At 36.4% G+C, this 27,392-nt stretch overlaps 1 protein-coding gene across 3 annotated transcripts; it reads right to left on the bottom strand.

Moving 5' to 3' along the window:
- Window positions 1-55: 55 nt before the first annotated feature.
- Window positions 56-26,507, bottom strand: LOC113081414 (general transcription factor II-I repeat domain-containing protein 1-like). 3 transcript variants are annotated; one of them, XM_026253523.1, is made up of 27 exons: window positions 26,000-26,507; window positions 17,269-17,398; window positions 17,030-17,171; window positions 16,751-16,930; window positions 16,455-16,638; window positions 15,409-15,704; window positions 14,570-14,665; window positions 13,459-13,542; window positions 12,742-12,925; window positions 12,187-12,212; window positions 11,786-11,909; window positions 9,707-9,750; window positions 9,509-9,589; window positions 7,688-7,774; window positions 5,870-5,920; window positions 5,722-5,787; window positions 5,393-5,576; window positions 5,213-5,274; window positions 4,872-4,934; window positions 4,406-4,673; window positions 4,239-4,267; window positions 4,082-4,129; window positions 2,824-2,901; window positions 2,544-2,736; window positions 2,386-2,423; window positions 2,181-2,296; window positions 56-1,850 (listed from the first exon to the last, which is right to left on the bottom strand). In XM_026253523.1, exons 2-27 carry the CDS (start codon window positions 17,392-17,394, stop codon window positions 1,782-1,784), a joined length of 2,919 nt encoding a protein of 972 aa, XP_026109308.1. In that variant the 5' UTR covers window positions 17,395-17,398; window positions 26,000-26,507; the 3' UTR covers window positions 56-1,781. The 3 variants fall into 3 exon arrangements, with proteins under 3 accessions (XP_026109308.1, XP_026109305.1, XP_026109307.1); XM_026253520.1 differs by having other exon boundaries at window positions 4,872-4,937; window positions 26,000-26,505; XM_026253522.1 differs by having other exon boundaries at window positions 4,872-4,937; window positions 5,722-5,784; window positions 26,000-26,504.
- Between the last annotated feature and the right edge of the window lie 885 nt (window positions 26,508-27,392).

Here is a 27,392-nt window from a genome sequence, read left to right on the forward strand (position 1 = left end):
ATCACATATTTCCAAGGCTTTCACTGCATAACATTCACATCATGATCACACAAACGCAAGGCAACACATTTTATTCGAAAGGCCTAAATGGCATTAAGGTACAGCATATAAATACTGGCGATTCCAGAGACAGTCATTACATAATAACATTATAGCATTCTTTCCTTTACAAACAATACATTCATGATGTTTTCTCCGGGAAATACCTCACTTTAACGAACTCAACAGTAACTTACAAAGCTAAAAGAATACAAAAAGTCTCTCAGTTGAATATGAGTTAGTGCTATCTTGTTAGGGCTTTTCCATACCGAAACCTGAAGCAGATGTTTCTTTCTGAATACATACAGTAGCTAGCTGTTTATATCATCATTAGTCATTCAGTACTTTATGCTCTATACTGAATGTGGTAGATTACATTCCCTGCATATACAAGTTTTTTATTTCAATAAATAAATAAATAATAATACAAACATTTGCAAGGCATGAGATCCAGATAACTACAGGAGTCGATCTATTATGCACATACTGTACGAGCTCTCGGCACCAAACAAGGCTGTGTATACCAACAGTGATTAGACGTATCTGGGGGTAAAGACAAATCCCAAATCCCATTCTTACTATTCTTTATGAGATGGTTATTTAACCATGATTGTGTCCAGGATCTGCTATTACAAATCCTGGTGGCAAAGCAATATAGTTCATCTGATATGCAAATAAAAGGCTACTCCTTTTACAAACAACCTCCTAAAGGAAGGTGTGTGTGTGTGTGTGTGTGTGTGTGTGTGTGTGTGTACTTGTGGTGTGTGTACTTGGATGGGTGAAATGCACAAATTCCATCCTATCCTTTTACTTTTCTATTCACTCACCCTCATGTTGCACCAAACTTGCATTTTGTTCATTTTTTAGTGGAACACTTAAATCTGTTTCTTCATCTGAACAGATTTGGAGAAATTTAGCTTTACTTCAGCTGCTAACCAATGGATCCTCTGCAGTGAATGGGTGCCGCCAGAATGAGAGTCCAAAGAGTTGATTAAAAACGTCACAGTTTAGTGATCCACTAAACTCCAGTCCAATCAAATAACGTTTTGTAATAATTGAATCAAGATGTTTTTAATTTCAAACCATTGCTTCCAGGAAAAGTTTTAGGTAATAAACATCTTTGGTTTCTGACAAACACAGCTTTTCACTGGACTTGAGTTAGGTGGATTAATGTTTTGTTCTATCAGCTAATTGGACTCTCATTCTGACGGCACCCATTCACTGCAGAGAATCCAGTAGTGAGCAAGTGATCGAATGCTAAATTTCTCCAAATCTGTTTTGATGAAGAAATAAACCCATCTACATCTTGGGTGGCGTGAAGGTGTGTACATGTTCAACAGATTGACTTTTTCGGATGAACTATTCCTTTAAAAGTCAGTTTCTGACAAATCATCACACAGAACAAATCTTCTTTTACATGATTTCTATTTTCGTGTTCCACAAAAAAATTTAAAGCATTTGTTTTTGGACTGACATGAAGTTGAGTACTATTCCTCGAAGAAATAAAGCACTAGCAGATTGATTTACTGCCGTGTTTTTTCATCATTATCACTTCATTCAGAAACAACTGCTCCTACAGTTCACACTCTCTAATACCTGCCAGAACACACTCCATGTGCGAGCCACAGGATCTGCCACAGCTCTGAAGAAAGCTGAATTTAGCATTCAGAAACGTCAGGTTTGTTTTTAAAAAAAAAGGTCCCTTAATGGTAAAAGTTTTTCGTACGGAATCAGAAAGTTCATTAGTATTTGACTTTTCCAGGAACTTGAACATTCACTCCGCTATAGTCCACCATGTACATGGGCCACTGCTGAAAAAAAAGGAAAAAAAAACCTATTAACAGTAGTCCAGTTACTAAAAATCAGCCATTTTGAAGTTCAACATGCAAATTCATTTGAAAGAACCCCATGTTCATGGTCTAATTGTGCAAAAATCATCTGTGTTCGAAATATTTTGTGTTTTAACAAAACGGCTGTAAAATGAGCCATTCATCAGCGGTTCTCAGTTCCAGTCCTCGCGACTCCCTGCTATGCACTTTTTGTATGTCAGATTATAAACATATTCTGGGATGAAAATTCCTTTTATGACGAATAAAAAGAAAAAAAAAAGAAACCAACTCCACTATAATACGTTTGCTTACCATGACAGGAATCTGATTGGTTGATAGTGTTGAGTCTGCTCCAGAAGGCATGGATGCTTGACTGTTGTCAAGTACTCGTTTACGTTTGCGTCGATTTGTAGACACTTCTTTACCTTCTGCAAAAGAGCATGTACACATTTGCGCTAATTTCCCAAAAGTGAAATCAATTCCAAAAGTGAAATACAAAGTTTGAGAAAGCTCTTACCTTTATTACAAGATTGAGAACACAACTCTGTAAAAGGCCTAAACAAGGGCAAAACCAATGAGCTCAAACAACACTTAAACAAATGAAGTACAAGTACTAAACACATCAAGCATTGCTCATGCAACACAACCACAAACCATTTCTTACACAAGACTTACTGTAGAGGGGTTTTGATGTTGATGATAATTTCATCTTGGGCTTGCAGGATTTTTTCCAACCGAACTATGTCATAAGTATTAGGATTCCTGAAGGGAATATCATCGGGAAGTCCACACACTTCCAGTGAGCCTGGATTGGCACGGATTAATTTGTATGGAACAATGACTGAGCGGTCCAGACCCAAAGCTTCACCTGAACATTAGACATCATCACAAATGAAGCACTCGAGTATTTTACGTTTGCACAAAGGAATAAATCAGTTATTAGTAATTAACATACCATATTTTTTATTGAAGAGCTCTTTGACTTGTTCCCTTAATATCACTTTCTCTCCCATCCGGTTGACCTCATCTTCTTCTGTTGGACAGTGATGAGACAAGTTTACTGACGTATTCAACATTAAAGTACATTTTTATGCTAGCTAAATCAGTCATAGTAGATAGATTTTACATGGAGACTTATCCTGCATTATTTTCCAAAGAAAATATCTCGGACATTTACCGTTTTATAATAAACTGTTTTATTAAATTAAAATTAAAATTAAAATTAAATTAAATTAAATTAAAAATTAAATTAAATTTATGCATTTAGCAGACGCTTTTATCCAAAGCGACTTACAGTGCATTCAGGTTATCAATTTTTACCTATCATAATTTATAATGTTGTAATATATTTTAGAGTATTACAAACGATTCAATTAGTGAATGAAACAATTTTGTAGTAATGGCAAATTTTCTTATAGTGTAAAAAAGCCTGAAAATCAAAGAATCCTGAAAAAAATAGGAATCTCAGGATCTTATGTTTACCCAACAACGATGTAGTCAAAAACGGAAACGTTTTTAAATAGTGCACGTATACACAACAACGTTTTCAAAGCGATTCGCGTTTACACATATATGTGAAAACGGCCAAAAACGCTGTGTTACAATATGCCGTATGATTATAATGCGTTTCTGCTGTTGGTTGTAATATTGTTTAAGTAAATCTACACTTTGCTGAAGAAGCGTTAGCAAACTCTTGAGCAGCAACAACAGTACCGTGTACTCCGACATTGTTGTGTATGTTTGTTCACGCTTGCCTTTAAAATAGACATGTACCTCGCATTTATACACACCGAACACGTACTGTACTATGCACGCGCAAGACGTCACCGTTTTCAACTGTAGTGTTTTCAAAAATGTGTACTTTTCAGTCCCCAAAACGCCATTATCACGGAAACGAACAAGAAAATGCATAAAAAAGTTTCCTGTTTGTGGCTAAAAACTTTGTCATGAAAACGGCTCCACAGTGTACAGTAAATACAAATTTTACTTTTCAACTGCTGTATATTTGAAAATTGAATACATTATTCTAAAGTGGCCAAAGACGCTGTGCAGCCCGTCAAAAACGGTGACACCTTAATTGATTATAGTAGGAATGATCTAGTTAGGTTGCACCACAATGATCTGCACTTCCAGTGTACAAATGGATACTTGTGCATTAATTGCAATAAATAACTGCAACACTAAATCTATCATAAATGATGCCTTAATCTTACCACTTATTGGGGTGAAACCTTTCTTCAATATTGTTATTCGCCGTGGTGCTGGCAAAGTAAAAATGATTTGATTAACTTATTTCCCTGAGTAGTTCAGCAAAAATATAGACAATAAAATAAATAAATAAAGCAGTGCTATGAAATGTTCACAGCTTACCTGGCTTGGGAATAAGCCCTTGGAAAGGTCTGAAAAGATAAGAAAGACTTTGGTAATTCTCTGGGATTTCCTAATATAATACACAAGTTAATCACTTTTTAGTTGTTTCTTATTTAAAAAGATTTAAAAGTTGGAAAGCTCTTCAAAAACTTCAAAAAGCGCTTCACCTTGTAATGCTGAAAGAGATCTTGTCGGCCACCGCTAATATCCTCTCTAGATTCTGTGAGCCGAAGGTACAGGGTTTTCTGAAGGGGATGCCAGGGGGCAAGCCCTCGATAATCACTGAGCCGGGGTTACTCTTGATCCTCTTGTAAGGCACTTGCACAGGATACTTAATGCCCAGTGCCTCGCCGTATTTCCTGTTGAACAGGTCTTGGACCTGCTCTCGCAGAGTATTCGCCAAGTCGATACGGGAGAGCTTGGCCTCTAGACTGTCTGCGGGCAGAACAATGTTAGAAAAGCCAAGGGTTTAGCGATAGCATATCGGGAAAGGTTAGAAGGAATGCAGTTTTGAACGTGAACTGGCATCCAAAACATGGCACATGGATCAACTGAATCACTTCATTCAGTCAGGATGTAATTAAGTCCCAAACTTATCGTGTACAACACCTGATAACTTAATCATGGTGTTACCTGAGAATCCTGGTCTTTTAGAGGCAGGTCCCGGGTCATCTGATTGGTCTTTGGAGTCAGTCTCTGCTGAACATTTAATCAAAAGAAGCATTATATAAGATTAGTAAGTGATATTCTGGCTAATACAGAATGACAACATATAAAATGGACAGTTAAAACAAAACAAAACAAAAACCCTGCAACGGACTGGTCATGCATCCTGCAAATAAATAAAAAAATAAAATAAATAAATAATTAAATAAAAATAAAATAAAATAAATAAAAATAAAATAAAATAAATAAAAATAAAATAAAATAAATAAAAATAAAATAAAATAAAATAAAATAAAATATTAGTTCACCTGAATCGGAGGTTGTTTTAGAGACACCTTCATGTTTGACCTGTTCTGTCAACAATTCTGGCCTGACAAAATAAAAAAAGGCACATTGTTGTTCCATCACTTCTTCAGACACTCTAGTGGTTATATGCGAATCTGAACAAATTTGTTAAATCATTTTAAATGTGTTTTGTATGATTATACCTGTTTATGACAAATGTAATCTGACTACTGGCGGCAAGAATCTTCTGAAGTTTGGCTGCTCCAAAACAGTTCGGTCTTCGAAAAGTCATCCCTTCTGGCAGCCCTGTGACATACAGGTCATCTGGATACATCTGGAACTTGGAATACGGCACTTTAGACGGTTCAGGCAGACCAAGAGCCTCACCTAGAGCAAGAAGAGAGAGATGATTTGACTTAATATAACAATTGTATAAATTATAGCCAGAAGTATTTGACTGGTTGACGGGCAAATATGCAGGCTGCTGTCACAGTTGATTGTAAATCATGGAGTGAGTAAGTCCATGACTCACTGTACTTGGAGCTGAACAAGCTCTCGACTTGATTCCGCAGCTGAAGGATCATCTCTCCGATGTCTTCTGGGGAAAGGGAGGACAATCACACCAACAGCCTACAATATCTAAAGACCAAGCTGAGTGAGCTTTCAAACTGGAGTTTTACCTTCAACAGCTCTCTTGAGCCCTTGTGTTGTAGACTTCGGCGTTAAATCTTCTGCAGAGATACAAACAGGATAAGATTAACATGAGTGTAGCACATGGGAAATATTCCTGTGTGTATGATTTGATGGTGTAACGCCTACAAGCTTGCAGGAGGTGTTTTGATGATTAACTCACCTGTGGTTTACTCCAGTGACCATTTGTGTAATGCAAACTTCAACATAACAAATCCAGTGTTATTAATTATGAGTCAAAACGCTTCATCTGTGAGTTAATATGAACACCAGTTTCTACACCTGACTCGTATATAAAAAACTATAAAAAATGATAATAAAACTAACCAAATGTTTATAAATAACTTGCAAATAATAAAATAAAGCCATTAAATGATTTGAAAATACATAAAACTGTAATAAAATATTATATTTATATTGTTATTATTATATCAAATTCTTAAAATAAATTGTAAATGCACTATTTTTCAAATGTTTGGGGTTGGCAAGTCTCTTATGCTCACCAAGGCTGGTATTTATTTGATCAAAAATACAGTAAAATCTGGAATATTGTAAAATATTATTACAATTTAAAACATCTACTTTCTATTTTCATATATTTTAAAATGTAATTTATTCCTGGGATGGCAAAGCTGAATTTTTAGCAGCATTACTCCAGTCTAATTTGGTGCTCAATAAACATTTCGTATTATCATCAATGCTGAAAACTCTTGTGCTGCGGTTACATTTTTTGATGAATAAAAAGTTCAAAAGAGCAACATTTAATTTGAAATAGAAATATTTTGTAACATTATAAATGTTATAAATTATTTCTTTAGAAAATCTTACTGACCCCAAATGTTTGAACTGTAGCGCACATTCTGTATAAACCACACTTTTCTAAAGCCATTCCTGATTAGTGAATAAGGATTTTTCAAACTCCTTTAGATTCAGACTGATTCACTAATGAATCATTCTGACCAAATCATTTCATGGAAAAGAGCCAACTCAAAACATCTGACTCTGGCCTACCTCCAAGGCTTACTGTAAAAAACATCACCAAAAATACAAAATATTTTATAGCATAACTAAAAAAGCAAAACAATTAAAAAATTCCATGATATTTCAAATTTTTCAATAGCAAGGTTTCCTTCCTGTTAAATAGTGTACATACCTGTACATCAGAGCAGTTGAGTGTTCATATCAACTCACAGTGTATTTTTTATATAGTAGGGGCGCTAACACTGGGAGTCTATTTAGGGAATTCTATGGGATGTGGGTAAACTAGCACAGCACTGGGAACAGGTTTGACACTTGATCTGACTCGGGTGAGACTACTGTTTGAGGAAGACTGGGGTATTTTGATTGAACTCTTGTCTTACCACATTTGAACCTATTTTTTTAATTACTGGTCAAAATATAGATTTTTTTGTATTTCAACTGCCGCTGTCCTGTTTCAATCTTCACAGAGGTTCGTACTCATGTAGTATTCCTTTTGTGAGATTAGGACATGGTTTTTCCACACAATGCAGTGGCTTAATCAGCACTATTAGTCATATCCATGTTGAGCTTAAGCTCACTGAAATGTCTTACAAGAATGGACTTGGCAGTTCGTTAGACGTACTCACACATGTACATGTAAAGATTATGAGACTTGTAGGAGGGCAGGTACAGACCGGGGAGAGGGATTTGTAACTGGATGAGAAATTAGAGGGGTTATTTTAGAGGCTTTGATATGTCATATGTTTGGGATTATGTATGTACTACCAGAGGCACGAGACTGAAAAGATGGATGTGGAACTACATTCAGATATAAGGTAAGAAGCTACCTGCTACAGGCTCCTTGGGACGACAGAGGTCAGGGGTCACCCGCTCGGCCTGAGGCTCACTTAGCTCTTCTGTACAAGTATTGGACTCTGAGATGTAGAAGATGAGAGAAAGGCGAGAAAAGAGAAGTTGGATGTACATTTAAAACAAAATGAAACGTCATTCAAAGTGCCTTAAACTTTGATAATATGATGTATTAATCAGGGTTTAATCTATGCTGCTAAAACTGTTTAATACCTTTCAGAATATAATGCATTGATTGAATCATCCACTATGAGGCCAGTGAGAAAAATAAGTCACTGTTGTTAACCAAGGCTGCATATATTTGATCAAAAATGCAGAAAAGGTGATAATATGAAGTGTTGTTACAAATGCGAATCCTATTACAATTCAAAATAATGGTTTTCTATTTTAATAAATGTTAAATCATCTATGGAGCCATTACTCCAGTTTTCAGTGTCTCAAGATCTTTCAGATAACAATTTAATATTTTTATCAAAGCTGAAAAAAGTTGTGCTGCATATTTCATTTATTTTTTCAGAAGTCTTTTCTGAATAGAAAATTTGTAAAGAACTGAATTTATTTGCTATATATATATGTATATTTATATATAAGGGGTGTAACGGTATGTGTATTCGTACTGGACCGTTTCGGTACAGGGCTTTCGGTACGGTGCACGTGTGTACCGGATGACAGAATGCAATATTTTGTGTGCGGAACATAAGGACATTTTCGTGTTTCCAAACGAACATATTAAGTGGCGCAAATCCCGCCCTGCAGCTGACTCTAAAAGGCCGGCGACACCCTGGATGCGTGGCGCAAGCATCTCCGCTGCGTGGCGTGTCCGTTTTTAATTAAGCTCCCATGTTAACAGGTTAGAGCTTGCAGACTGCCGGCTCGAGCCAAGTGGAAAACGCGTGCATGCTAGAAATAGAACCAACGCCTATTTTTCACGCGACACACAAGCATGTTGGAAGCGTTTCCAGGCAAAATAGAATAGGAAAATATGTTTATATGTCATTTTGTACACAAATACATATTATTTCATGGCACTTTGATGTTTGAAAGTCTATAGGTTGACATAAATTCAGATATAAATGTAATTTAAAAATAAAATTAATAATTATTGATTTTCAAATATTGCACCTGTCAAACATAGTCTATTTTGCAGTCAATACTGTTGACGGTGTCCTTTATCAGTAGGCTTTATATTTATGCTCAACATGAAGTATAGATATTGTTGTCATGAAGACAAGAGCCTGGTCTGTCGGCGGTCTCCCTGTCACCTACAGCAGAGAAAAAAAATCCTTTGTGGATTGACCGGATCATGAAAAGTGGTCTCTGTTTGACAATGAAAATAAGGTGCACTACTGAAGCGAGGAATATTTAAAACATAAATAAGGTCTTTAAGTAAGGTTGGATGGTAAAGAGGAGGTAAAAAGTGATATTTGTTTAGAATTATGTTTTTTAATATTGTTCATGCAGTAATTTTGCTGAAATTTGCCGTTCATGTATATGATATTCCTCCAGCTCAGTATATGATGTCCTGCCTGTCCTCAAAGGCTCAGATCACTGCACAGCAGGGTGGAAAATGAGAGCAAATATTTTTAAATCAGAGACACACTTCCTCTCTGTGAGTAAGTGAAATATGCTAATGCATTCCCATCCAGCAGACCTACAGGGATTTCATGCTGCTTTAAACTTTTACATTTCTGCACAGATGATTGTTGTAAACTAACAAAAAAGAGAACAAAACTTGAGGTGCCAGGCTGAAATATTAAAACTCTCAGCGTGAGCTTTACTGTGGGGCTGGGAGACCATACCTGGCACTGTCACCTGGATAATTTCACCATCTGGGGGCTCCGTTTTGATCTTTTTCAAAGGCAGACAGTCCCCAGATGGCCCTGAAATAATAAAGCATATTGGTTTATTTCGAATTTTACGCTTAAAATATGTTTTATAATCCTAAAACTGCAAGGCAGAAACCAAAGCAGTATTAAAATGATGAGCGGACAATCTACCTGCTTCACACTCAGCCAAAGGACTGACACAGGAGCTTGTTGATCTGAAACAAAAACAAGATTTCCTTCAGCATTTTGTACACAAATGCATCTTTACTAGTTATTTCTCTTATTTTCTTAATCACAAGAAAAAAGCATGCACCTGAAAGAAAATTCAAGGCCAAATGCAGAACATCAAATCAAGTCGAAATTTCTGATTTTAAATTAGCCTTGGCTAATTGTTAGCCTATAATATAATAAAAATATATTTTAAAAAATCGATGCAAACAGTGAATAATAACTTGCTAATTAACTCTCCCACTGATTATTATATACAAGCACTGTGTTACATGAGAAGTGTTAAATCTGTATACATGGCAATCAATATCTACAACACTTTTTGTTTAAAAGTAAAACGCTTGCAATTATGTACCCTTTGTTTACTGGGGAAATGAAATTGCAAATGTTTATTTATTTATTGTATGTTTGTTTGTTTATTGTCACATTTATTGGGCTTTTAATCCAGCCTTCGTTCAGACTGCATGCAAAAGTGACCCAAATCCAATTTTTTTTCCAAGAGCAGTGTAAACAGCACAAACAACATAGAATTATGTTTAAACCTAAATGTCATTCAAATTATTGAGCTAACACAATAAGTGCAGACTTTCCTTTATAAACCATATAAAATTAACAACATTAACAAATGTAAACAACAGAGATAACACTTAAATTAACAGGGGTTAGTCCAGGCTTTCTAACATTCATAATTAATGAGTATGTGTAATTCCATGTATTTTATGTACAATATATAAATAGTTTACCGAGCAATAGGTTGTTTTAATTATAGTATAGGATAACTGGTTAATAATGAAAAATTTTGTCTCTGATTTCTTTAGTTTTGCTTGTCTGTTTAATACAAGCCTGAAGACGTATAATTGCATGCTTGGTTATCAGTATATAGAAGCAATTAAATAAGCAAGCGAACATATGAAAAAGTATACTACAAGTGATATTACGCCAATTATGGGCAATCAAATACAGCAGATATTGCCTAATAAACATATAAATGAATTCAAACATATTATTACTACTTAATAGAGTTCTCTAACACAACGTAGCGTCACGTTAGAAAGTGAATGATGATTGGTCAATTTTACTGTCATTCTGGTGCTGGCTTCACATCTGAGTGGCTTGTCTTAAAGAGGAAGCATAAATAAATTAAATTAAATTAATTTATGCATTTAGCAGATGCTTTTATCCAAAGCGACTTACATTGCATTCAAATTAACAACTTTCTCCTAATATGTGTTCCCTGGGATTCGAACCCCAAACCTTTTGCTTGCTGACGCAATGCTCTACTACTTGAGCTACAGGAACACTTAAAAATTTTAAGATTTTACATAAATGCACAAAAAAACATCGGCCACACGGAAAGTTTCAGTGACCGATATTTTAAAAATTCCAAATATCAGCTAATATATTGTCCACGGCGATATAACGGTCGAACATAATAATATGAATTCACATCAGACTTTTACCTCACTCTAGATTGTCATACGTCACATTTCTGCCCTGACACGATGCACTCCAAAGATTTTACACAACGGTAGTTCTTTGGTCGCTCAGATAATATGGAAGATAATCATGACGCAAGCCAGAGGAGGGACAGTGAGCTGTAAATATTATTGTGACAGCAAAACTTTATGGCAAACTTAAAAAGACTTTGCTCTCTTTCTCTTCATCCTTGTCTTCACCCTCTTTATTGCCTGTACATTAAATCATCTTGCTATCATTCTTTTGGACATACGGGTCACTTTGAGGCTGTAAGCAATCCACACTGATTTCGGCCAGAAAAAATATGCTGTGTACAGCCAAACAAAAAAATCAGATCTGAGCAATAAAGCAGAAATGAGCACTAAGGCTTGCAGTGCGAAGGTAGCCAAAGTTATCAAATTTGTTTCAGCAGAGTTTCAGGTCACATTTTCAGCTGAAATTTCTTTCCTAGGGGCTGAAATTTCAGTGTATGGCTACAGGAAAATAAAAAGTCACAATCTATCTTAGAAAATACAGATATTATGCTTCTGAAAGGTAAACTGGTACCTGCTACTGTGAGTGTTGCTGACCAGCTCTAGAGAAGAGCTTGGGACCCTGAGGCCATCTGGGAATCCGTCCTCAGGGGCGGCACCATCCTGTTTGCCCTCTTCCTTGGCTACTTTACCAGCAGCTTGCAGAAAATGTTTAAATGTGCTTAATGTTGTAACATCTCATTGATTTCAATCAGAAATATTATTGAATAAGACCGAATAAACCTGTCTATATAAGGTTAAATGAAAAAAAATGGTCAGGCAAGGTAGAAATAGCTCCTTAGGTAACAACAGGACATTTCCAATTCTTACAGTGCAAAAACAGGTACAGTGTTATGTAATAGCAATGCTATTACATTATAATAAGAGCACTAAATAAACAGGAGCCAAACAAATACTGGTTAAGGAAATGCTTACCAGTAAAAATTCGTTCATCAAACATTCTAAGAAAAAGAAAAAGAAAATTGTGAGTTCATGTGAGCCATAAGCATATTGAAACATTGAAATGCTTGTCTATGCAGGTCTAGTGCCAAGCAGCAGGAGATTTCCTCATTACGCCAAATCAGCGGCTCCATGCTGGCTCGTGTATGGCAGTGGTTACCACAAACAGCATGACGCTCCACTTTGGATGCCTAGTGCCGCTCTGCCAGATGGCAAAGACGACCAGACATTTTTTTTTTTTTTTTTTTATGAAGCAAATTAAAAATTCTGTATATTCAGTACCAATATCTGGACTCATATTCAGTAAGCCACACAGTTAATTACATGACCAAAAATGAGAGGTTATCAGTAATTAAATCTCTCACACTGTCATCACATGTTGAAACTGAAAGAGCTACAAATCACACTGCCACTGTTTCTGGTTGAAATCTGACTATGCCTCTATTCATCTTAATTCACTCAAAAGGAAATCTCTCTTATCAGGTCAACATTAGTTCTCCAACAAAGGGATGTTTAGATGGAGTTTCAAACCTTCTGACAACAAAGCGGACAGCATGCCTTTCTTCCAGGATCCGTTTGAGTTTAGGCACACCGTAAGTGCAGGGTCTCTTGAAGGGAATCTTGTCTGGAATTCCAATGATCTCTACCGCCTCGGGATCACAGGCGATTTTCCGGTATGGCACAGGAACCATGTGATCCAGGCCTAGCGCTTCAGCTGAAATGAACATCAAACAAGTGATAAGTTAAAGCTGAAGTATGTGATACTCTGAGCTACTAGCATCACCAAATGGAATCTAAACTATTTGAAATGGTATTACACAGGTTTTTAAACAATCCCCTAAATGCCATTGGTCAAACAAAAAAAGGTGGTCCCGCCCCAAACGCACACTATCGGTTGAGCCAGTGTTGCTGGTTGTTTTGACGGCACACCTTTCAAATGAATCAACCGACTAATGGTTTACTTACAATCGTTTACATATTAATCTGGAATAAGAGAAAATACTTTAACCCTATAAAGCGTACTGTATTTTTGATCCACACATTTCTAAGGCCAACAACTCAGTTTTTTTTAAAGGTTTATTAATAAATTAATAAATATATTACAAAAAAATGTTTGTTTGCACTAGTATTTCATATGTCATGGTTAACACTGAAAAAATGACATGCTTCAGCTCAAAATACATTTTTATTATTAATATGCAGTATTTTATTGAAGGCCGTGAATTCTGCATTGTGACTTCAGCTCACCATATCTACTGTTGAAGAGGATCTGAACACATTCTCGAAGGGTGTTGATATCCTCAGTCTCCCTGATGAACGAATCCCATTTTTCTGTGCATGAAATACCAAAAAAAAAGTATAATGTAACAATCAGATTTCATGTCCCCTATTAAGGCAAAAGCAATAATGTCACAGTCTCCATTAACATTTTGTGAAATATATTTGCATACATTGAGGTTTTCCTCTGTACTTTTAGACATAGAAGACAATTAAGGCAGGTCTTGACTCTCTGTAGTCACTGAAGATCTCATGCTGATCTTTTGAGAGGAACAGACTTTGCTAGCCCAGGTGACCTGGCTAAACTCCCGTTACTACTGCCCACTACGCCAAGTTCAGCTCTCTTTATGTCTCACCCGCCTCTAGAAAATACCACTCATATATAAAGAAACGTCTGTGGATCATTAGATATGATTGATTTATTGTCCAGACAGTTTAACAGTTAGAGTGGTTGTGTTTTCTTACTGGGAGGGATGGTTCACCAAGTCATTATTTACTCAAGAGAGAAATTCTGATGAATCGTCATACCATGTTTTTATAAACTAAAGAACAGATTATAATAAACACATCAATATGTCATGCTCCAAAAAAGGAGTCCAAATGACTAGTACCCTCTATCTCTTCAGTCAAAGCTTTGAAACCGTCTTGCCTTGAAAACTCAAAAGGCAAAACACAACAAGCACTTGGCACTTCTTTTATCGAGCACTGATCGTTTTTGAGATTTTGTGCTATTTTGTTTCTATAACTCTCATTTGATTCCATAAATCTTTTTTCAGACTAGTGTAAATGAATCATCCAAAATATAAATAAAAGTATTTATTTAATGACAATTGTCAATTTGCTTCTGTAGAATTTCAATAATAATCTGTAAAAGCTGTTTTTTTTTTCAGAAGGTTTTTACAGGGTGGAATGTTAATATATAATTCGGCTGGTTTACATAAAAGTATATTCCAGAAATTAACTTGGTCTATATCCCGTTCTAGATATATATACACTGCTTGGGACCCCGAAAACCCACTGAAATGAAGGCCAGCATGTCCTTGGCCAGACACTGTAATGGTGAGTACAGTCTGTCGCCCACCTGATTTTTCATGCACTATAGAGAACAGAAGGCGCTTGGAGACATGGATGCTGGGAGGACTCTGAGTAAGATCCGCTGCCAGCCCTACTCGCTCGCCTGGAAGAGACACATACAGTCAGAGCAATAAGCTCAGAGTTAAGTACATAAAAAATAATGGGGCTGTGAAAAAAATCAAATCTCATCAGTAAAGATGCTCCTGTAAGTATATCTCCAGCACGTGCGTTCAGATCAGGGTTGCCAGGTTTTCACAACAAATCCTGCCCAGTTGCTTCTTAAAACTAGTCCAAAACTATCCCAATCGCGTTTCCAGGAGGTTCCTCGATTATAAATTGCTTACCGGAGTTAAAATATACATTTTTTGGAAGGGTTGGCTTGTTGCCAAATCTGTGGTTGTTTTTCATGTCCGCGGGTCAAAGCGACCCCAATACAAATATAACGTGATATTTAGCACCTAAAATATGAATTTTACCAAAGCAACCCTGCTAAAAAACTTATAATGTAACCTCGGGAAGCAATTTTTATCGGGGAACCTCCTGGAAGCGCGATTGGACTAGTTTTGGACTAGTTGTGAGAAGCAACTGGGCAGGATTTGTTATGAAAACCTGGCAACCCTGATCTGAATGCACATGCTGGAGATATACTTCTAATTACAGGAGCGTCTTTACTGATGAGATGTGCATGAAAATCGCATTCGATTTTTGGCACAGCCCTAAAAAAGAACCATATCCATATGGTTCAGCACCTACACAAGTAGTATCACACATCATTAGTGCACCTCTAATTTCCATAGAAATATACTGACAGCCAGTGTATATAGAAGAACACCAGGAGGCTCTTACCATTGTCAGCACATTCCTTGGCCTGAACCGCTTTCTCGTCAGCGGACGGCCACATGCCCAGCCGCTCTTTACCTATGCTGTGCAGTGATGTGGGCTTCAGGTCCAGCTTGCTGTCTGGGTGAGGCTGGGAGGACATGGGCATGCCGTACAGGAAGCTGGAGAGCATGGAGTTGCTAGCAGACGCTTCCTGCGTGGAGGGTTTGACAGAGGCGTGGTTGCTTACGCTCTTTGAGGCTGAAGAGTGATGGTTGACTTCCGGACAGGATTTGGCATCCCGAGAGGGTTCCTCTGGTGTTCTATTAAAACACACACACACATGGTCTTTGTTCATTGGGTGCTGATAGTGATGTTAAATGTTAAAACAATGATATAATTGTGGTAATTTCTTCTTCTTTAAAAAAAACAAACAAACAAAAAAAAACTTTACTTTACTTTTATGATTGCAAATGACTTACGTAAACTCCTCACACCAATTATGTTTTTTGAATGAAAGCAGTTATTCATATGATCTGTAAACCATCTGAGATCTGACAATAGAGTCACTCATTATAAGGTCAAACATGATATATATATATATACAAAATATTATAATGATATATGTCTTTTATGGATCCTGTAATGACTATAGTGCTAAACAGGTAAATCCTTCAAAAGTTCGATACTTAAATGTTTTTGAAAAAAAAGTCTCTTTCACCAAAGCTTTGATCAAAAACACAATAAAACAGTACTATTGTGACGTACTATTACAACGTACAATAACTCTATTCAAATATATTTTACAATGTAATGTACTTCTGTGATGACAAAGCGGGATTATCAACAGCCGTTATTCCAGAATTCAGTGTCACATGATCCATGATGACTATTACAATCTTACTCACCCCAAACTTTAGTACAGTAGCGGTATAAAAACACATTTCCATTTTGTCAGCATGTTTTATATTTTATTTTACAATTCTGTCATGCAGAAAATTCAGACCTTTCAGGCCTTTGCTTTCTGCCCATGACACCACAAGCATATTATAAAGAATAAACTAGAAGAAGACCTTTTGACTATGAAGCGGATGCGGTTGCTCTGCTCTAAGATCTTCATTAAGGTCTTGGTGTCGTATTCTGAAGGCTTTCTCAGAGTTACACCATCAGGCAGGCCGTAAACAACCACTGAGCTGGGCTCCTTGAGAATCCAGTCATAAGGCACTGGGACCAGGCTGCTCTTCCCAACAGCCTCACCTGAAACACATTACATGGCAGTAGATAAACATGTGTTTTGATTTGAGCCAGAGATTAAACCTCCTTTCTCTTTCCTTTTTCCCCTCACGTAATAATGTAGAGAAAATCTTACTATAAAGCACGCTGAACACCTCCTCCACCATCTTCCTCAGGACGAAGATGTTGGAATGAGTGTCTGGTAAGGCTCTCTGTCTGCTCTGCTGCCCACAGTCTTTGCTAGTCCTGCTGCAGTCCACATCAGGAGCTTTGGCGTGGGAGTTCATGGCGGTCAATGCTTGCAGACAGGACACTTCTGTGGAATCAGAACAACTAGCTGTTAAACATTTCTACTATTTCGTGCAGGTTACATTCAAAACTGTTGTGTTCCAACTTTGATTTCATGTTAACTCACTGCAGAACTTGTGAAAGTCTGTCTGTATTTCCTTTCTGGAGTTTAGGAAGATTCTCCCCTTCTCTGTTCCCACAGCGATCACGCTGTCTTCATGCACAGTGACACAGGCCACCTCAGCATTGAGCTTAGACATGGCAGAGCACTGCAAACACAATTCACTTCAAGTCATCCACCACCAAAATTCTGCATAAAACACACACCGTAAGTATCTTTAAACTCAGAGCGGGTGACAGTCTTACCACAGAGTCCAGGGCAGACACTAGGCTGGTGAGGATTTCTTGTCTGGTTGACACTTGGGGAACTTTGAGCTCTGGCCGAGAGTTGGTCCTCATCCCATCACAGCCAAGCTTCCGTATCTGTGCCATTCTTCTGCAGGAAGAGACACATAATAAAACACACTATGACTGAAATCCAAATCCATTAAATATAAAATGAATTACTCATTAACTTAAAACTAAAAACACAAAACAGCTGTGCCACCAAAAGATTGGGTTACACTTTATTTTTAGGTGTCCTTGTTGTAGTGTAATTACACAAGCAAATTCTGATTAATATTAATTAACAATTTGTACTTATTATGGTTATGTTATGTTATCACTATAGTAAGTACATGTAACAAGTACACAAAAATAAATTGTCAGCAAAGTTTGTAATCAGATTTTTAAAGGACACCATATTTAATTTGACACAAATAAAGATGATGCTATAAGGGACAGATGTACAGTGAAAAGCATCTCTTGCTATTGAGTTGACCACAAAGGATAGACAAAGAAACAAACACTTCAGTGTTATCCAATTCATAAACGTATGAACCACTCATCTGAAGTAGTTTTGTTCATGAACTCACTAAATAAGAGAAGGTAGTTAATCAGCATTTGTCTTACTGAACTGCGTGTTATCATTACTTTCAATGATGTCTGTCTTCGAAATGAATTGATTTGTGTACTTGAGGTTTCATGAAACTTGCAGCTGCTTAATAATTATTATTACTTCTTTAAGGAAAGCTTAAAAATGAAGGCTACACTTTTAATGTACATGAGCAATATGGTTTGTTTATATATGTTGTTTATACATTATTGCTATTTACGATTATGGACGCTTCCTCTAACCCTAACCTAGAAAAATGTGTGCTCTTCAAGTGTTTGTGCAGAGTGTGGAAGCTGAATAGTAGTGCGCTCAATGTATGACAATTAACTTAGGGGCACTGGTGAAATCATTTGCATTTACTGTCATTTTGCTCATACAGAGTAATACATCTTTCTAAATTTGTAAATGTATTTATCTTTCTGTAAATTTATTGGTGTGCACTCACAATAAAATAAAATAATTGTGCTTTTGTAAAATAATGAAAGCAAACAGGCTGTGCTTTCTGCCGTCTCTGCCTCTGTGAACTTGAGCAGGTCACATTTTTTTAACCGAAACTCTGTGCTTGCCTCACAGACATAAAAAATATATCTATAAAAAGAAAAATGTCTACTTTTAAATGAACCAATTCATATGGAAAACAAATATTTTCAGATTATGTTATCAGATTATGTAATTAATACAAACACGCGATTTGTCAACTAATTGCTCAAAATGAACGACAACTAGTGGACTAGAAATCTTTTTAGTCAAGGTCAGCCCTAGTTTTCGGCCAAGTGCATCCAGGATTTTAATTTGGGTGGATCCCTAGCGAATAGCTATTTCGAATAGGAAACACCGATATGCCGTATACGCTGATTGCGGTTTGCAGGAAGCACAGACATGATGAGAAAACATTAACAACTAATCATAATTAATGGACTTACAATAATTACGTCCAAAAACAAACCAATATATTTTGTTAATTATATTCTAAAGGGTAAGAAGGCTTCAAGCTCCCCATTAACTTAAAATATGTTCAGCTGTACAAAATGTACTGAAGGATGGAAAAACCTATAAGAAGCTTTGGAAAGTGATAGTAATACCCTTCCCTGTGCTAATACACCAAAATCCGTCACACACATGTGAAAGTAGCTAATTACGATAAGCCTTTGTCAACCAATTAAAGCTAGCTCAGATTATTGCCGTAAAACCCTTCATCCTTAATTTGTTCTCCTTGGAAGCAAGACAAGGCCTGGAAGCATGAGCCCTCTAAAGTGAACTACTTTACCCATCCCCCTCGACAGATCCTGAATCCAATCTCGATTTCAGCCACGTCTGCTCTGAACTACAAAGCTGTAAACTTGAGTACGGACTAAACTAAGGTGGGTTTTTGAAAAAAAAAACACAAACCAAGCTATGGCTTAAAGATGAAAAACAATAAAAACAGAAGCGATAACGGATGTGAGCTGAAAAAACTAATAAATATATAACGCAATCCTAATTTCGGGCCTCGTGTTCACATGGCAACTGCAATCCGTTTCCTTGGAAACTAATCTCGAGGCATGTGAACAATGCAGCTCCGGCCTTTAATCTCTCCAGACACTGGGAGCCATTATCCAAGCCTCCGGGCAAAGCCAAAACCACAGACTGCACAGAGAGAGCCCAGTACTACTATTACTCATCTGAAAACCTCCTATAAATCCTGCTGCAGCTCAAAGCCGGATGCCTCTGCCCGAGCGTAATCTTACATACAACATCTGAACACCAACACCTTATATCTATAGTTCATTCCGGATTCATTCAAACAGCCACATCTAATTCACTACTTAGGGTCCTTGAAAAATAAAGCTACACTGTAAAAATCATTTTTAGAAGTTGTAAATCAAACAAAGATTACTGGAGTATGTTTTTTCAGTATTTCTACTTCGAAATTTCAAGTTTACTTCAATATGTTTCTTGCCATTTCTTAAAAAATGTGAAAAAGGAATTTCGGAATGGAAATAGTTTAGAGGTAAATCCAACACCATTTTTTAAAATGTTTTTTAAGAGTATGTTCTGCTGCTTTAGTGTAATAATGGACGTCAGAATCAGCACAATTTGTGTTGCACATTCAAGAAGTTTTCAGACAATAAAAAATATACTTTTACAGTTTATGAAGAAAATGTGCCTGCATATTCAAAACTTTGTCACTATTTCAGGTTTTGCTATAAAGTGATCTGGGTTTCTCCTTTGAAAAAAAAAATCAGCCACCATTTTTTTTTTTTCTCATTCTATTTTGTCAATAGACAAAAAAAACATTTCTGCATTGAACATTAACATATAAAGTTCTACTCACATTCCAAATCATATTTAATTTAGGGCTGTCAAATCGATGAATCGCATCTAAAATAGACGTTTGTGTTTACATAATATATGTGTTTGTACTGTGTAAATTTATATATATACATAAATACACACATACAAGTATATATTTAAGAAAGTAGTGACAGTAGTACACACGCATATATTATATTATAATATATTAAACAAACTTCTGTTTGGATGCGATTAATCCAATTGACAGCCCTATTTTAATTCAGCGTGTTGCTTGCCATTTTGAATGTGAAACACACTTGACATTTCTGAGTGAAAATTGTTTTAAAGTAAATGTCTTCCATCGGCACGACTTGAGTTCAGGATGAAATTTTCAGACCTTAAAACAAACTAAAATGAAAAATTTTATGAAAACAATTTGAGCAGCCAAACTTTCTTCCTCAGAACACAAAATAATATATGTTGAAGTATGGTGGTAAGCAAACTTTTTTTTTATAAGAAAATGCTATTTCAGTCTTTCTACTTCAAAATGTCCTGTTAAATTCAATGCATTACTTTAGCAAAACTTACTATCAAATTCTAAGAGAAACCTTTTTCAAAGTAAATCCAAATTACACCAGACACCAGTGGTTGCTTTTTTCAGTTTATGTTCTCATACTTTAGCATATAATGGATGTCAGAATCTACACAATCATGAGTACCCATATACTGATGCGTAGTTAATTGTAAAATTAGCTATTTCTGAGTGAAAATTGTTTCTACACCAAACTGTATCCCTTTAAAGTTTAGGATATTCAGGATTTTAGGTTAAGGTATTTCTTAATCTTACCCGCAGTATGAGCGATAACAATAACAATGCTTGCCTTAGAAAATAACCTTGCGTTAAAAAGGTTAAGGTCGTGTAATGGCTTCATCTTGACACTTCTAAGTTAAACAAAACTCTTTGAAGAAGAAGAGATTGGTGAGACTTCCTCATTGAACAGGCTTATCCTATCTGCAGGAGAAACTACTGACACCTTAAGCTTCATGTATAAATGACTTGTTTTGTACTCTACACTAAGCTTCCTTTGCAGTAGCCAAAAGACATGAGTTAGCTATAACAAACATATTTTCTTAGGGTGAAAAAACACTAAAAAAAAAAAAATCAACTGGTGACACTCCTTAAAAAAATGCAGGAAAAGTAGGGATCCAGACTGACATGCTTAAATGCTCAGATTAATGACTTCCTCCTTGTTACGAGTCCACCCAGCCAAAATGCAGTTTTTTTCATTCACGCTATCTGAGATCCTCAGCTCGAGGGGGGAAGCATAATGTAGCCGCTCCTTTACTTCTTGAATTACTGCCTGTATGGTACTTAAAGATATTACCGGCATCTCAAGAAAGGGTAACGTAGTTTTTATGAGCCGGTTTGCCCTAAGAGGCTTGTGGCTCTGCCATTGATACACCATACTTCTGCTAATAGCCTTTATACAAATTCTGCTCACAGATCCCTTCAGAAACACAACTGTATCTAAATCGTTCGGCTCAAAGGCTGAGAATTTACTTTTAATTGGTCCTAATTCCTTTCACCCTGGACATTTTCCCCAAAGGGCACACAAACATGTTGCATCGAGTAAACACAAAGCGCGGCCTGCATGGGAAGATACTGCCCTGATTGTGATCCGCTTCTGGAAAGATTCAGCTCTGTGCTTCAGATCAAGAATGTTTTGCTGCTGAAACAGATAACTTGGCTACACCCGGCATATGGGAATATGTGGACTGAAAGACCCTTTTAAATTAAAGCCAAATGTCTAATTTACCTTACAGATAATACTGAAAGCATGATACTTTGATACTGAATGACTGCCATATTAATATAAAATATTTGCATGCTACCCCAAGGTCATTTAAAGAATACCATGATACTACGTCTGTAAAATAATATAATTTTTGTAAGTGAAAGACACTGACGGTAGATTCAGTAGTACTCTACTAGTGATATCTAGGTCTGTTGGAGTAAACCAAAATTAAACACAAATATTAAAATGCAATGAACTATATAATCAAGATTAGTTAGGATTACAAAATAAATAGCTTTATCATCTTTTTAAGTGTTTCTGCTATAACATGTATATGTACACTGAAAACCCTGTTTGAAAAGAACCTGATCATTATTAGCTGTGAATAAACCAGCTTTTTAAACCAATTTAAAATGACTGTGTTTAAAATAATTTACCTTGAAAGAAGTCCTGAAATAATGATACTCTGAAATATAGCATTGTTCTGAATGATTGCCATATTCATATACCGCTGTGTTTACATTCGACTCAAAGGAACTTGAAAGAATACTATGCACTACTTCCATAAAACATGGTACTTTTTCAGTAATTCCTCACCAGTGTTTTGTATGTATTTACAAGTTCTGAAATCAAGTTACTTTGATATAAACTTTACTGAATAATTGCTATATTCATACATAATTGTATAATTGTATTTACAAGGTAATACCAAATATGACTACATAAAATATGGTACTTTTGATTGTACTTGTATTCTTGGCATCATATATATATATATATATATATATATATATATATATATATATATATATATATATATATATATATATATATATATATTATAGTGGTGGGCATAGATAATTAATCTAATATTTAATCATAATCATATTTTTTTTTATCTAGATTAATCTCACTGTTATCTTGAAATTAATCTAGATTAATTTAGATTAAAATGGCTCATTCGAATTCGGCCAAAGGCATTCAGAATATGTGTTACCCAAATAAACAGTAAGTCTTTGAGAAGGGGTTTATCAAGCTAGGTGGTGCATTAGAAAAGGGGCTCATCTCCTGTTTCCAAAATGCATCACAAAGTGCTTGAAAAAGCTCTAAACTAATTCCACATTGCACAAGGTGCAAACAACATTACGCCTGCCCTGTTTCACACCAATGTTTAAGTTTTTTTCAAGTTTGTAGGTGTCAAGGTACAGAAACCATATAATTAAATGTAAAATAGCACTGGATAGTCTTCAATGTAAAAAATGAAATATACAATCGAACCTACATTTATTCAGACACCTTCAACATTTCTCACATTATTACAATTTTGCTATATCAAAAATTATATCTGGTGTCTGAATAATTTTTTGGTTTGACTGTTAAAACTACAAAGTAATTCATTCAAGAGCAGTGAGTGATTTTCTTTCATTTTCTTGGATTAACATTACAGCAGCCAGTAGCTAAATAAGGCAATGAACGCATCCAATATAATACACATCGCATTTTTTTCCTCAACTGTTTACTTTGACTTGAGAAATAACTGACAGTTTTTTCGAACATAATTTCCAAGGTGGATATTTTGACATATTTTTGTATTTGTCGGCACAAGAGCAAAAATAAGCAAATTCGATGTTCAAGTGTTTTGAGACGTCTTTCTCTTCACAGAAGAGAGCTCGGTTCAGTGTCGCTGTCCGTGATACGCGTCTCTCTCTCTCTCTCTCTCTCTCTCTCTCTCTCTCTCTCTCCGCACCGAACACAGCGCGCGAGTAACCAGCTACTCCGTTCAGCTTTTCCGCGTCTTGTGTTTGGATGTTTTAATGTTTAAATCGACAAGCGGTAAGGCGTTAAAACATGTATAAAAGATAAGTTTTCGGGACGATGTGCAGGAGTGGCCCGTCAACTGTCCTGAGCATCTTTTTAGGCTGGCCTCAGTCAGTCGGTTATATAAAATATCAAGGTGAAAGTCATCATAGCTTGCTTAGTATAGACCCAGCTCTCAGCTATATTTATATTAGTGGTGGGGCGTTATCGGAGTTAACGTGCTGCGTTAACATGAGAGTCTTATCGGGCGATAAAAAAGATATCGCTGTTAATCTATTATCAAAGTTGGGTAAGGAGCTGGGTCTATACTAGGCGAGCTATGATGACTTTCACCATGATATTTTAGCATGGATGTATACCTAGCCGAATCTGAAGGGGGCGAGAATGAGTCTTCAAACCTGTGTGTATGCCTACTGTGAAATAAATTACCACATCAAACGTGACGTGCTAACATGGATGCAGCTAAAGCCGCCGGGTTTGCTTCAGGGAATTTTTTTTTTTTTAAAGAAGCTTCCCAATGCAAACCTCGACAAGACGCACGCCTGTTTCACACATACTCCGTCTGCAGTGTGTATGCAGTCCTTGTGCGTTACGTATGTGGTGCAGAAGCAGCACGGACTCATTATGCTTTCACACAGGACACGTTTGCAGTTAACTACTCGGTACGTGAACGATCGCTGCACTGCTGCAGACGCAACACTCCTGGAACACACTGACGGACCGCAACCACGTGAACGCTTGAATCCGTTAACATGGGTACGTAAAAAAATACAAAACACATACGCACTGCAGACGGAGTATGTGTGAAACAGGCGTAAGGTTGTAGAATTTGTTTACAGCTTTCTCAAGCACTTTGTAAAGCATTTTAAAAACAGGAGATGAGCCCCTGGTTTAATACACCACCTGTCTTGAGAAACCCATTCTGAAAGACTTAACGTTACTTTTAGTCATTATTTTATTTGGATAGCACACATATTCTGAATGCCTTTGGCAGAATTCAAATGAGCCATCAAATTTTTTTATCTAGATTAATCTCAATGTACTCTTGGAATTAATCTAGATTAAAAAATTTGATCTATGCCCACCACTAATATATATATATATATATATATATATATATACAGTTTATTTTAGAAATATTGGGAGAAAATTAATTGTCTTGATAATATAGATAATTTGTCCAGTGTTTGTTCTATACAGTTCAATCACACTTCTGCTGTTAACTTCCTAAATCAGCCTACATTTTAGCAATAATTTTCCATATGCAGTCCAAGGTATGTGTGTCTATATATATATATATATATATATATATATATATATATATATATATATATATATATATATATATATATATATATATATATAAAACACTTGCAACTGTGGTACTGTGTCCGCTATAAAATCTGGGTGCAGACAAACACGGACAGTTATTACTGTTATAAATACAAGTCATTCTGAGATAGTTCATGTTTCAGTTACAAACTCACAGAGGGACACATGACATAAATCATAAACTCTCATTGTCTCCATGAATGGATCTGACAGGCGAGAAGACCTTCGAGGGAAACCGAGCAAGTGTCGAGACATGTGATATTATTACTCAGCCGCAAACTTGAGTTACTGGGACACATTCAGATATGCGTAAACTAAAAAAGCAGTCTACACAGTAGACCCAGATTAGCAGCCACTGATAGGTGGATTTGACATTGTAAACATGACCTTCTCAGGTTGAAAAAAGCGTCCGTGACCACGCAAAGCAACCACAGCGATTTTTTTTCAGCGAGTATGAAATAAAACCGACTGATTGCAATTTATCAGCCGGCCAACAATACAACTGCTCTATTTCAGCAAGTTGCTAGCACGCAAATTGTGTTGCCATTTTTACAGGACAAACAAAACGTGCGAGTGGCGGCTACAGTTAGATAAAAACGCCGAATGCAAAGGCGTTTAATTGTTATCTTATCCCAAACGTGTTCTAACGCGTGTTTATTTCATAAAAGCGTGTAAAACATCGCGTCGAGAGGCACAGATTCGCGTGCGGAGCGTTAGCATGATAGCCAGTGTGCTAACACTCCTAGCCATCCTCCTCCCCCTAAATTATAATCTGTAATTTCACTTTTTCAACATCCATAAAAAGTCACGTGCCCAAAAACTATACTCGCAACGTTACATGTTTCCCCATACATATACAAACAGAAGTATCTTTAATCCTTACCGATTTCCCCGTGTTTAATTGCCTTATGCTGCCAATCCCGGAATAGGTTTATTCTCCGTTTAATCCAACGGTGAGAGCTGAATTCCCATCTAAAGAAAGCCGACAGCGATTTTGTAAAATGACATAATCTCGAATGGTTCGTAGTCTGTTGAAATGCAATCCGAGGTGATTTATTTGATCAGTTTGGCCCGTTTTCTTTCTGTTTTCTTTACCGGAGGAGTGTGTCCCCTTTCCCCCTCTCTTTGTTCTGTAATCCAGTAAAATTGAAAGTCATTCGCCTCCGCTAATCCCAGCCCAACTCAACAACAGCATCTATTGGCTGTCATTTACATACAGGATTAAAGCACCGCTGGAACAGCACGCGCAGACACTCGCAGGACAAATGTGTGCAACTAACTCTTTTGACATTGGGACTGTAACATGTCTATTTTTCTCTCTGCCCCTCGCCACAGCCCCCCGTTATTGTTGCTTTATTTTAAGAGGAGCTAGACCGTTGGAAAATGAGCGCAAACCGTTCACCTGAACACCCGTGCAACCTCCTGATCATCAGTTTCGGAATAGACGCGTCGATTGCGTGAATCTGGAAATGCATTTATGATTGTTAGATAAAGATAATGCAACGTAGAAATCCCTGATGCCCTCTGCAGTGAATCTTAAATATAATAAATAATCCTACATCTGAAAAAAAAGATATACACAAATATTTACTTAACAATTATATATTATGAATAAAAATATAGAAATATCCTACTTAAATTACTATTAAAAGTAGTATTTGTTATATCATTTTTAGTCATATAACTTATATAAAAATGCTCTTTTGTTATCAGATAAATTAACCTCAGCAAAAATTCAAGTAAAATTATTAAGTATTATACTATGTAATAACATATTTAATATTTAAATCAGGGGTCTCTAAACTCGGTCCTGCAGGGCCGGGGTCCTGCACCTGAACCAGCTAATCGAGATCATATAGGCATACTAGAAACTTCCCGGCAGGTGTGTTGAGGCAAATTGGAGCTAATCTCTGCACACCAGCCCCCCAGGACCGAGTCTGGAGACCCCTGGTTTAAATCATCCCACTCTTAACCATGGATGAGATCATATTATGAACCAAGCACTGAAGGGTTGTATTGTATCCGTTTTCTTATTATTAGTAGTCTAAATAACCAAAAGTGCATGCATTTATTTATTTTATTAAAAACTGTCTGCAAACTTGGTGGAATGGTCCCAAATCCCAAATATGCACATTTATTTAATACTAGGTAGTGCTATGATATCTAATATTGTTTTTGGTTGTTGTTGTTGTTGTTTTTTTTTGCAAGTAATTCAGGATCTAAATTGATCTGAATTCCTGGGTCAAGACAAACAAAACCTATGTCTCAGATGTCAT

Source organism: Carassius auratus, chromosome 5 (assembly GCF_003368295.1).
Source record: "Carassius auratus strain Wakin chromosome 5, ASM336829v1, whole genome shotgun sequence".
Classification (NCBI taxonomy): Eukaryota; Metazoa; Chordata; class Actinopteri; order Cypriniformes; family Cyprinidae; genus Carassius; species Carassius auratus.